A 13,693-nucleotide genomic window follows, 5' to 3' on the forward strand; every position below is an offset into this window, starting at 1 on the left:
CAGAAATGAATGGAAATTAAAGAACAATCATTTCTTGTGTAGGTATGATGAATGGTATTATAAACTAAGTTTGTTTTCATTTCAAAAATTTTGGGAAGAATTATTATAATTCTCCTATAGAACTGTTTTCATTTGTCTTTATTCCTCTTTAGATGCGTCCTTCTTTGAATATACAACTTTAAGTAGTTCCAAAAAAACATGCCTACACTTCTCCAACCACTTAGTGGCAAGGGGTTGGCGCCAGGGGAGTAATTTTCTATGGGGCAGAGGAGGAAACTTCCCCTCCCAGACCTCAGTTTGCTTCCAAATCCCAGTTCGCCCTCCCTCCCCTTCCAGCTGAAATTTCGTTTCTCCAAAAATGTTGTCAAAACCAAGATAAGCCTGCATAATTCAAGCATCCACTGAAACAGGTCAGTTTTCTTTAGTAGGCCTACATCTCTACCTTTTTTATTACTATATGGCTATTCTTTCAGTTTCCTCTGTCAGTTTCACTTGATTTGGAAAATTGGCTACAAATTTGACCCCCCCCCCTCCCCCCACACAGGATTTTAACAAAATTAGGTCATTCGTTTGGGTATGGATTTCGAGATCTACTCAGAATGTCATTAAAAACCATGAACTGAATGACCTCTATTCCCTTTTGAATCAAAATACTTGACCAAATACCTTCCTGGGACATGCTTTAAAAAATGAGTGCATCACATTTACAAGAACTGTGAAATAATCTGAGAATTATGCCTCCTCCAGAACCAAGTCCCCCCCCCGACCTCCTTTTCCCCCAGCAGAAATTTAGTTTTTGCAAAATATCTTGTCAAAAATAAGATAAGCCAGCATATTCAAGTATCGAGAGGAGCAGGTCAGTTTTCTTTAATATATCTTTGCCTCTATTGTAATATGTGGCACATTTTTCAGTTTTCACTATCATTTTCAATTGATCTAGAGAAATCAGCTCCAGCTTTACCCCCCCCCTGGGCTGTGAATAAAAGTGCCCAGTCTGCAAAGGTAGCACCAGATGTGGTAGTAGTGAAGCCCAAATTCAGAACATTATCAGTAAGACACTAGAATCACTTCAGCCCACTATTGCTTTTGTGCAGAACTTAGACACTAAGATCAAGAAGGCTGTGAAATAATCTTTTTGTGAATTTAAAGCTGAGTTAAAGACAGACATTGACAATAAATTCATAGATAATGAAGCACATGTAGCATCCTTAGAACAAGCCTCTGGTGACCAATCTGATCCTAATGTGCTTTCTAAATTAGTTGAATCTAAAGTAGATGCTTAAAAAAACAGTCTCAATGGTCAATTAGAAAGCCAAGTAAAGAGGCTTATCATTGAAGACAGGGATCGTCAACGGAGAAAGTTTAATGTCGTAGTGTTGCTCCAAAGCCCAATGGTAAACAGTTTATATGTGAGTTCCTGAAGCATGAATACAGTCCCCCAAATATTAGCATTTCTTACGTGCGCTGATTGATTGGCTCTAACAAACTCCCTGGGATTGGCACAAATACCCAGAACCACTCTCCTATTATGTTCTCTTTTACTGAGTTCAGAACCAAAAAGTAATTTTGCGGAAATCTTATGAAAAAAGGGAGCTGGACCAATACAGTTCTATAATGATGTTTCCAAGGCAGACAGTATCAGAAGAGCAAAGCTGTATGCAACTTTGTTCTAGGCAAGCAAATAGTGAAGGTGATCTAGTGATTCAGGGAAACAGGATTGTTTCAAAACACTGCCTGCAGCCTGCAGAATCAGCTGCAATGCAAATAAACTAGCTGCTTCCCAGTTGCCTGTATATAGCCCTTGTTCTAGTGTAACTTTTATAGATGTCAGTACCAGTGTTCATAATGGACAGTCCAAAGAAACTTATTATGGTGCTAGACCACGCACTTCTCATTTGGATGACCCTGTGAGTTTTCCACTCAATGCTGTAAATAACAGTGATGGATTGTTTAGCACTATTACTCATAGCACATATAGAAAAAATAGTGCATTGAAAATTGATTTTAGTAATGTTGACATTTTACCCTCAAAATTGCAGGAAACTGAATGTGCAGCATCAACCAGCAGGGTTACCAGGATATAAATTTTACTCCAACCTAAGCAAACAGGACAGAAGAGGAATATCCTTTTATGCAAGGAACTCAATTAAGGTAGGAAACATTGACATTAATTCTGATTATGAACCATATTTAGAACAAGTGTGGATAACTGTTGACCTGCCTTGTGAGCCTTTAAGAATTAGTTGCATATGTATAAAAGCCTTAGTTCCTCTATCCTTGAAGATTTCCTCCTTGCTTTAACTAATTCTATAGCAGTGAATATCAAGATGTACTGGAGTGTGACATTGATTGGTGATTATAACCTCCTGTTAGTACAATGAATAAATGGTTGTGGTCACTCCACAAGTGATTCTATCATGCCTTTCCTTGAATATCTAAAACCACATTCTTTCTACCAGACAGAATTAGTTGTATATATATATATATATATATATATATATATATATATATATATATATATATATATATATATATATATATATATATATATATATATATATATATATATATATATATATATATATATATATAGAAGCCTTAGTTCCTCTATCCTTGAAGATTTCCTTCTTGCTTTAACTAATTCAATAGCAGTAAATACCAAGATGTACTGGAGTGTGACATTGATTGGTGATTATAACCTCCTGTTAGTACAATGAATAAATGGTTGTGGTCACTCCACAAGTGATTCTATCATGCCTTTCCTTGAATATCTAAAACCACATTCTTTCTACCAGACTGTAAATTTCCCAACTAGATACAGGGATAGCCGAATGCCTTCGTTGCTTGATCTTGTTCTAGTTAGTGACCATGAGTCAGTTCTGAGTGTAGCACCTTTACCACCACTTGGAGCAAGTGGTGGTAATATAGAGTTGCCTTCATTGATGCAATAAGTGTAGATGATTCATGGCATGCCAATAAGAGTTTATTGCTTAAAGTTGTCAATATACATTCATCTACAAAATGGATACAAAAACCCAAAACCCTCCCATTTATGTCAAAGGAATTAAAAATGGACAGACTTCATTAATGTAAACTTTGACCTGCTAACAAGCAGAAGATCATCCGCATATGCAATATAGGAGACGTTTGACAACCCTGAAGAGTAAGAAAGCGGTATCATATTAAGAACATTCAATAAACAAGCTTTAAAAATATGAGGTGAAAGCACACCACCCTGACGGACCCCAGATCTAACTGGGATTTTGCCAAAGGTCCGGGAACCCTGCCTCAACTGAATAAATGAATTCTGGTACCAAAACCGAAGTACACAAATAATTGAACTATTTATACCCAAACGTGCCAGAGAAAACCATGCCTGAGTGTGACAAACAGTATTGAAAGCTTTAGATAGGTCTAATGCACAAAAGTGAACTTCCGTTTTAAACGATGTGCTTCTTGTAACACCTTTGCAAGTATACGGTGGGCATGCTGGCATCCTATACGCGACTTAAAACCGAACTGATTTGCGTCATAATCCACCTTATCTTGAATAAATGGGAGCAATACATATTCAAATAGTTTGCTTAAATTACACGCTACAGTGATAGGGCGGTAGAATCCACAATTAAGCAGATCCTTCCCTTGCTTCAGAACAGAGGTAACAGTACCACACAGGAAAGAATCAGGCACTAGTGAGCTGCTAACACACATCTGAAAAATTAGTTGCAGATGGCTAATCAACTCAGGAGAATCAATTCTTAAATGTTCAACACAAATTCCATCCAAATCAACAGACTTAGATTTTAGTTTTTTAATGCTTTTCACAACAGACTCAGCACTAATAGGGATAATATCTTTCTGGCGTAGTCTACGCGGAATAACTGAATCAAGCAATCTACAAAACCTGGAATGGACTGCATAATTTACTGTACTGAAAATTGTCGAGTAATGACTAACCCATGAATCACCAGGAATTAAACTGAACGAAACAGTCGGGTTTAGCTTACTAGAATTCACCACTTCACTCCATTGCCAAGGATTTTTCGGAAATTCCTTACCCTTATATCGGACGCTTCGCAAATAAGATTCGAATTCAGATTTAGTTTTTCTTTTAATATTAAAATTCTTTTAATATTTCAAATTTCTCTGAGAAGCTAGATCACCCTGCCGCTCTGGAACAGATTTATTCGGATCTGCTATTCCCCAAAACTCTGCTTTGGCGTCTTTAATGACTTTATCATCAAAAAATTCCAGTGCATGATTAATTATCGTCACGTCATCGATTCCTTCACGAAAATTTGATTGGAGAAAATTTAGAACAGGCGAATATGCATACTCCACTAACATCTTGCTCACGTTACAGCAATAATAACTGCAATGCCAATTCAAGGTCAAAAAGAGTCCATAGATATAGTTAGGTCAATATCCAAACAATTAATCCTTATGCGCAATGCAAAAGTATAATCTTTCCTGGAAAACAACTTCACTGCCCGAGTGCTGAATGATATTTTTCTGGTGGTTTCAATGCAAGAGAAGTAAGTGAAGTGTTGGAGGCTGTCTACCTTGTCCCCGCAATTTAAGGGGCAAGCCCAGCGGGTACCACGGCTCTTGCTAACAACTCTCCACCCCTCTTCTGCTTACTTTTCTTTCCCCACCTCAATCTCAGCATAATTGCCTACGAATATCATGTGTCCAGTTTGTTCCAGTTTGATCTTAAATGTGAACTTTTATAATTTTGAAGGTCACTGAATTAATTAAATTCTTGTTAGTGAAGTAATAAGTCTAAAAACAGGTGCTTACACTCTGAAGACTGACAAAGACAATGTACTGTCCCAAGGGAATTTGATATAGCCAACAAAATGATAATCTGATTATGTAAATAAATCCAAACTGAAAGTCCACAGGGGAAAATCACAGCTTTAGCAGGGTTATATCCGAAAAAAATTTGGTGTTAACACAACAAAGTCTGAATCAATACTGAAAAGGGGCGGACATTTGGGGAAAAGGGGCGTGGGGAGGGGGAGGGGGGCTAGTTAACCTCTAATCTCTTTTGACTCGAAAAAACTGAACTAGAACTTTCAATTTCAAACAAAATGAGCCATCTCTGAAGTTTTTACAAGCATCCTTTCAATGAGAACCATATATTCCCCCAGGGCATAACTTACAAAACCTGCCCTTGGGCCCTGGGGAGGGGGGCTGTGTTGACCCTGGAGTTTTCGTTATATGGTCTTTGAACTATTTAAAAAAAATGGCTATCTCAAAGTTCTTATCAGATGGGTTTGAGAAAAAAAAAAGGAAATTTTGACTCTTAAAAATGAATTTTAAACTTTCAATTTTGAATCAAATGAGTCCTCTTTAAAGTTAATACAAGCATCCCTTCCATAAGACCCATAAAACTTTCCATTTCCAATCAAATGAGCCCTCTTTGAAGTTAATACGAGCTTCCCTTCCATAAGACCCATATATGCCACCAGGGCATAACTTACAACGTCTGCCCCCGGGCCCTGGGGGGTTGTGTTGACACCAAGATTTTGTCACATGTTTTTGAATTATTTTTAGCAAAATAGCTATCTTAAAATTTTTATTGGATGCATTTGGAAAAAAAGGTTTGGGGGAAGGGGAAGAAGCTGGTTACCCTCAAGTATCTTTTGATGCTTAAAAAGTGAACTAGAACTTTCAATTTCCAATCAAATGAGCCCTCTCTGAAGTTTATACAAACATTCCTTTCATAAGAACCATATATGCCCCCAGGGCATAACTTATAACCCTTGCCCCTGAAGACTGTGGGTGGAGTGTCCTGCTCAAAAACATAATTTTCAGAACTTTCACCTATGTTGAACAAAATGGCTATATCAAAATTTTGATTGGATGTGCTTGGGGAAATGGTGGGCGTGGCAGGGGTGTCAGTTGCCTTAGAATCACTTTTGACTATTAAACAGGGAACTGGCCATTTAAATTTCCAATCAAACAAGCCCTTTTTGAAGTTTCTATGACAATGTTGTCTAAACAAAACGTTATTTGCCCCCAGGGCATATCTTACAACCCTTGCCCTGAGGGCTATGCGGGAGGTGTCATCCTCAAAGACCTAATTTCCAGACCTTAAAACTAAGTTTAATAAAATGGCTATCTCAAAATTTTGAATGGATGTGTTTGGGGAAAAGGTGGGCGTGAGAGGGCGGTTAATTGCCCTCCAATCACTTTTGACTATTAAAAAGGCACTAGCTCTTTAAATTTTTAATCAAATGAGCCTTTTTTGAAGTTTCTAAGACAATGCCTTCTATAAAAACCTTATATGCCCCCAAGGAATAACTTAAAACCATTGCCCTGAGGGTTGTGGGGGAGTGTCCTCCTCAAAAACATATTTTCTATCTGGAAATCAACTATGCTGAACAAAATGGCTATCTCAAAATTTTGATTGGACATGATTGAGGGAATGATGGGCAGGGGGGCCTAATTGCCCTCCTATCACTTTTGACAATTAAAAAGGGCACTAGCCCTTTGAATTTCCAATCAAATGAGCCTTTTTTAAAGTTTCTATGACAATGCCTTCTTAAAACCTTATATGCCCCCAGCACATAACTTAAAACCCTTGCCCTGAGGGTTGTGGGGGAGTGTCCTCCTCAAAAACATATTTTCTATCTGGAAATCAACTATGCTGAAATAAATGGTTACATCAAAATTTTGATTGGATGTGTTTGGGGGAATGATGGGCAGGGTAGAGGGGGGGCCAATTGCCCTCCAATCACTTTCAACTGTTAAAAAGGGCACTATCCCTTTGAATTTCTATCAAATGACCCTTTTTTGAAGTATCTAAAACAATGCCTTCTATAAAAGCCTTATATTCCCCAAGGGCATAACTTAAAATCCTTGCCCTGAGGGTTGTGGGGGAGTGTACTCCTCAAAAACATATTTGCTATCTGGACATCAACTATGCTGAACAAAATTGTTTTCTCAAAATTTTGATTGGATGTGTTTGGGGGAATGATGGGCCTGGGGGGGGGGGCTAGTTGCCTCCAATCATTTTTGACCATTAAAAAGGGCACTAGAACTTTCAATTTCCAATCAAATGAGCCCCCTTTGAAGTTTCTATGACGACCCCTTCCATATGATGTGCCTCTAGAAAAAAAAACAATAATAATAAAATATTGGAGCCATATGGCCTTTATGACACCTGAGTTTTTGTTATGTGACTTTTGAGCAATTTTTAACTTAATGGATATCTCAAAATTTTTAATGGATGCATCTGGCGAAAAAGGGGCGCGGGGGGGGGCTAGTTAACCTCCAATCTCTTTTGACTAAAAAAACTGAACTAGAACTTTCAATTTTCCAATCAAATGAGCCATCTCTGAAGTTTTTACAAGCATCTCTTCAATAAGAACCATATATTCCCCAGGGCATAACTTACAACACCTGCCCTCAGGCCCTGGGAGGCTGTGTTGACCCCAGAGTTTTTGTTATATGGTCTTTGAACTATTTTAAAAAAAGCTATCTCAAAGTTCTTATCGGATGGGTTTGAGGAAGAAAGGGCATGGAGGGGGGGGGCTAGGTGCCCTCCAATCTCTTTTGACTCTTAAAAAGTGAACTAGAACTTTAAATTTTCAATCAAATGAGCTCTCTTTGAGGTTACTACGAGCATCCCTTCCATAAGACCCATATATGCCCCCAGGGCATAACTTACAACACCTGTTGGGAAAAAAGGGTTTGGGGGGGGGGGCTGGTTATCCTCCAATATCTTTGACACTTAAAAGTGAACTAGAACTTTCAATTTAAATCAAATGAGCCCTCTCAGAAGTTATCTGAAGTTACATTCCTTTCATAAGAACCATATACGCCCCCAGGGCATAACTTATAACCCTTGCCCAATAAACCAATCATCAATCAATAAACCAATCATCAAAATCAATTTCCAATAAACCCCTTATATGCCCCCAGGGCATAACTTAAAACCCTTGCCCTGAGGGTTGTGGGGGAATGTCCTCCTCAAAAACATATTTTCTATCTGGAAATTAACTACACTGAACAAAATGACCATTTCAAAATTTTGGTTGGATGTTTTTGGGGGAATGTGGGGCATGGGGGGGGGCTAGTTACCCTCCAATCACTTTCAACTATTTAAAAGGGCACTAGCCCTTTTAGTTTCCAATCAAATGACCGTTTTTTGAAGTTTCTACAACAAACCCTTCTATAAAAACTTGATATGCCCCCAGGGCATAACTTAAAACCCTTGCCCTGAGGGCTATGGGGGAGTGCCCTCCTCAAAACATAATTTCTATCTGGAAATCAGCTACGCTGAACAAAATGGCTATTTCAAAATGTTGATTCAATATGTTTGGGGGAAGGAGGGGCATGGGGGGGGGCTAGTTGCCCTCCAATCACTTTCAACTATTAAAAAGGGCACTTGCACCTAGAATTTCCAATCAAATGAGCCTTTTCTGAAGTTTCTATGACAATGCTTTCTATAAAAATGCTTTCTTTAAAGGCTCAAGATTGTAACAAAATGGTTACATCAAAATTTTGATGGGATGGGTTTGGGGGAATGATGGGCAGGGGCGCGGGGGGGCCAATTGCCCTCCAATCACTTTCAACTGTTAAAAAGGGCACTATCCCTTTGAATTTCAATCAAATGACCCTTTTTTGAAGTTTCTAAAACAATGCCTTCTATAAAAGCCTTATATGCCCCAAGGGCATAACTTAAAATCCTTGCCCTGAGGGTTGTGGGGGAGTGTACTCCTCAAAAACATATTTGCTATCTGGACATCAACTATGCTGAACAAAATGGTTTTCTCAAAATTTTGATTGGATGTGTTTGGGGGAATGATGGGCATGGGGAGGGGGGCTAGTTGCCTCCAATCATTTTTGACCATTAAAAAGGGCACTAGAACTTTCAATTTCCAATCAAATGAGCCCCCTTTGAAGTTTCTATGACGACCCCTTCCATATGAAGTGCCTCTAGAAAAAAAAAACAATAATAATAAAATATTGGAGCCATATGGCCTTTATGACACCTGAGTTTTTGTTATCTGACTTTTGAGCAATTTTTAACTTAATGGCTATCTCATAATTTTTAATGGATGCATCTGGGGAAAAAGGGGCGGGGGGGGGGGCTAGTTAACCACCAATCTCTTTTGACTAAAAAAACTGAACTAGAACTTTCAATTTTCCAATCAAATGAGCCATCTCTGAAGTTTTTACAATCATTCCTTCAATAATAACCATATATTCCCCCAGGGCATAACTTACAACACCTGCCCTCAGGCCCTGGGAGGCTGTGTTGACCCCAGAGTTTTTGTTATATGGTCTTTGAACTATTTTAAAAAAAAGCTATCTCAAAGTTCTTATTGGATGGGTTTGAGGAAAAAAGGGCATGGAGGGGGGGGGGGGCTAGGTGCCCTCCAATCTCTTTTGACTCTTAAAAATTGAACTAGAACTATCAATTTTCAATCAAATTATCCCTCTTTGAAGTTTATACGAGTATCCCTTCCATAAGACCCATATATGCCCCCAGGGCATAACTTACAACGCCTGCCCCCAGGCCCTGGGAGGTTGTGTTGACACCGGAATTTTTGTTATATGAACTTTGAACTGTTTTTAACAAAATAGCTTAAAATTTTTATTAGATACATTTGGGAAAAAAGGGTTTGGGGGGGGACTGGTTACCCTCGAATATCGTTGACACTTAAAAAGTGAACTAGAACTTTCAATTTAAATCAAATGAGCTCTCTCTGAAGTTATCTGAAGTTACATTCCTTTCATAAGAACCATATACGCCCCCAGGGCATAACTTATAACCCTTGCCCCTGAAGACTGTGGGGGGAGTGTCCTGCTCAAACATGTTATTTCCAGAACTTTCAACTATGTTGAAATATTTTCAAAGCCATTTGAAAAATAATTCAAAGATCATATTTTCTATCTGGAAATCAACTATGCTGAACAAAATGACTAGATCAAAATTTTGATTGGATGTGTTTGGGGAAATGGCGGGCATGGAAGGGGTGTCAGTTGCCTTAGAATCACTTTTGACTATTAAAAAGGGAACTAGTCATTTAAATTTTGAATCAAATGAGCCCTTTCTGAAGTTTCTACTGCAACATTGTCTACACTAAACCTTATATGCCCCTAGGGCATAACTTACAACCCTTGCCCTGAGGGCTGTGGGGGAGTTGTCATCCTCAAAGACATTATTTCCAGAACTTAAAACTACGTTTAATAAAATAGCTATCTCAAAATTTTGATTGGATGTGTTGGGGGAAAAGGTGGGCATGAGAGGGCAGGTTAGTTGCCCTCTAATCACTTTTGACTATTAAAAAGGGCACTAGCCCTTTGAATTTCCAATCAAATGAGCCTTTTCTGAAGTTTCTACAACAACAGCTTCTATAAACCCCTTATATGCCCCCAGGGCATAACTTAAAACCCTTGCCCTGAGGGTTGTGGGGGAATGTCTTCCTCAAAAACATATTTTCTATCTAGAAATTAACTACACTGAACAAAATGACCATGTCAAAATTTTGGTTGGATGTTTTTGGGGGAATGATGGGCATGGGGGGGGGGTAGTTACCCTCCAATCACTTTCAACTATTTAAAACGGCACTAGCCCTTTTAGTTTCCAATCAAATGACCGTTTTTTGAAGTTTCTACAACAAACCCTTCTATAAAATCTTGATATGCCCCCAGGGCATAACTTAAACCCCTTGCCCTGAGGGTTATGAGGGAGTGCCCTCCTCAAAAACATATTTTCTATCTGGAAATCAACTACACTGAACAAAATGGCTATTTCAAAATGTTGATTCAAGATGTGTGGGGGAAGGAGGGGCATGGGGGGGCTAGTTGCCCTCCAATCACTTTCAACTATTAAAAAGGGCACGTGCACCTATAATTTCCAATCAAATGAGCCTTTTCTGAAGTTTCTATGACAATACTTTCTATAAAAATCTTATATGCTCCCAGAGCATAATTTATAACCCTTGCCCTTAGGGTTGTGGGGGAGTATCCTCCTCAAAAAAAATTTTCTATCTGGAAATCAACTATGCTGAACAAAGTTGCTATCTCAGAATTTTGACTGGATGTGTTTGCGGGAATGATGGGCATGGGGGGGCTAGTTGCCCTCCAATCACTTTTGACTATTAAAAAGGGCACTAGAACTCTTGATTTCCAATTGAATGAACTCTCTTTGAAGTTTCTACAATGATACATTCCATATGAAGTGCCTCTGGGGAAAAATCAGCCAGAAATCAGAAATGCTATTGATTGATTATGCCTCTGATTATGAAAGTGAATAAAAAAACATCAAATGATGTTTTCACTTTCATCCTAGCTAAATTATAATGCCCACTGCAAAGTTACCATGAAATCTACCTACCCCCACCTCCCTAATGTGCAAATATATACCCTGAATTCTTGATGGTAAAGTTTTGAGTTGCAAAATTTGGTGCTATGCTACTTTTGCTAACAGCATTTGGAAAACTTGAAACATTAGAAAAACAGTTTACATTTGAGTTGCCCAATAAATGAGGTTTGAGTTGTTATAAATAACTATTTTTGGAATATATTACTCTTGAACAACTTATTTATAAGTTGTTTATTTATAAGTAATATACTTATTTATAATATTACTTATTTATAAGTAATATTTTTTTTTAACAATTTTTGAATAACTGAACTAGTGTTGTTAACTTCTTTCTGTGGTTACAAAAATGAAATACCCTTGGGGTCCCTTTAAAGGCTCAAGATGCAATTTGCAGTAAATGTTTCATTATTCATATTATTGACTTACAAATAAAGTAAACATACCACTCAACACATTTTTTTATGCTCTTTCCAAGTATAATAATCCTTTTTGTCAGAAATGAATTTTACCTCCTTTTCTATATATACTAATTCAGGGTAAATATTTGAACATTAGGGGTGTTGGGGAAATTTTAACCTTACCCTTCATTTACATAAGAAATAAAATTTACCCCCACTCCCCCTAATGTCCAAATATATACCCTGAATTGCTATATATATAGGGATTGGGGTGAAATTCATTTCCAACAAAAATGATTATTATATTTGGAAAGAGCATAAAAAAAGGCATTGAGTAGTATATTTACTTTATTCATAAGTCAATAATATGAATAATGAAAAATTTACCCAATTTGCAACTGAAGCAATTATTGAATTATGAAAGAGCATAAAAAGGTAAATTTTTACCAAATCATTTTATTGTATTACATATAAAGTGAATATACCACTTGATGTCTTTTTATGCTCTTTACAAATATAATAATCATTTCTATTGGAGATTCAAATTTAAGCCCTTTTTGAGCTCTTGAAAATGACAAAAATATATAGGGTTTAAAAATGCTTAAAACATCTGTTTTAAACTTACTGTTTCATAATAAATTCTTTTTTTAATCCACAAGCACTGACTTTCCACAATTAAGATAAAAGAAAATTACAAAATAAGTTTTGCAATATTAGCTATACCATTTTCTTCTTCCTTAATGCCAAATCTTCAATAATGCAGCTTAATTGTGGAAAGTCAGTGCTTCTGGACTGAAAAAAGGATTTATTATGGAACAGTAAAATTAAAACAGATGTTTTAAGCCTTTTTACACCCTATAGCCTATATTTTTTTACTTTTGTCATTTTCATGAGCTCAAAAAGGGCTTAAATTTGAATTTCCAATAGAAGTGATTATTATATTTGTAAAGTGCATAACAAAGGCATCAAGTGGTATATTAACTTTATTGGTAAGTCAATAATATGATCGGGTAAAAATTTACCCATAAAAAATACATCAAATGATGTTTTCACTTTCACCCTATACTTAAATTAGTGCCACATGCAAATTTACCATAAAAGGCATCAAAAGGTATGTTCACTTCATTTGTAAGTAAATAATATGAAAAACATAAAATTTACCAAATTTAATTGTAGGCTAGGCCAATATTCCCTCAGATTATAAAAGAAAACTACAGATAGCCCATAGTCCTAGCATTGCTCAATTATGTAACCTAGCCCAGTTTAAGGATGCCTCTATTTTCTAAAATTATTACTAACCCAGTAGACTAGATCAAATATTATCGCAAAAGACTTGGCTACAGTCAAGGATGGCAGGCAGTCTTGAGTTTTTATAATTGGATTTTGACTAGCCATTATTTCTTCTCATCTAAGGTCTCGGCCAGTGTTTTCCACTTATATTTTCAAAAAATCTGTAAAATCTTGACAATTTTCGAGAGAAAATCGGGAGATGGCTCTCAGGATTTGGGAGAAAACCAGGAGATGGGCCTCAGGATTCGGTATAATTTTCAGTAAGATTTTTTTATTTTGTATTTAGTTTTTGGAGGTGTTGAAGCGATTTGCGAATAAGGTACCACATTCTAGAAGTTCAGAGTGCAGATTTACTGCGGCCAGCTGCAATTCCGGGAAGAAAATTCGTGGATTAACTATGTCAAACATGACAAAAGCAAGCAGCTAGAAGCTTCAAATGTATTTAATTTTGAAACTAAGTGCACTCATATTTCATTCTGACTTTAAAGCTGTTTAATTAAGACATTTTTCTTCATTCACCCCTACTTTTTCTCGCCCTTTCAGGCTCCACACGACAGCCCGCTAAGTTCAGGCCGGGTACAGAAAATTTAGGCAAATTACAAACACCAGGCCTTTAACCATTGAGTCTGAGTTAAGCGAATAATTTTTTTTTACCACCATA

At 37.2% G+C, this 13,693-nt stretch overlaps 1 protein-coding gene across 1 annotated transcript in view; it reads right to left on the reverse strand.

Moving 5' to 3' along the window:
- LOC148951364 (tetraspanin-7-like) overlaps positions 1-13,173 on the reverse strand; it is a 45,526-nt gene extending 32,353 nt beyond the window's left edge. Inside the window, exon 1 of the mRNA XM_089090264.1 lies at positions 13,042-13,173. Within this exon, the coding sequence (XP_088946390.1) occupies positions 13,042-13,137 (96 nt within the window). The 5' untranslated portion in view covers positions 13,138-13,173. The remainder of the gene's footprint in view (positions 1-13,041) is intronic.
- Between the last annotated feature and the right edge of the window lie 520 nt (positions 13,174-13,693).

The sequence above is a fragment of the Artemia sp. Qi Xiang Cuo genome, chromosome 6, assembly GCF_049724085.1.
Source record: "Artemia sp. Qi Xiang Cuo chromosome 6, ASM4972408v1, whole genome shotgun sequence".
Classification (NCBI taxonomy): Eukaryota; Metazoa; Arthropoda; class Branchiopoda; order Anostraca; family Artemiidae; genus Artemia; species Artemia sp. Qi Xiang Cuo.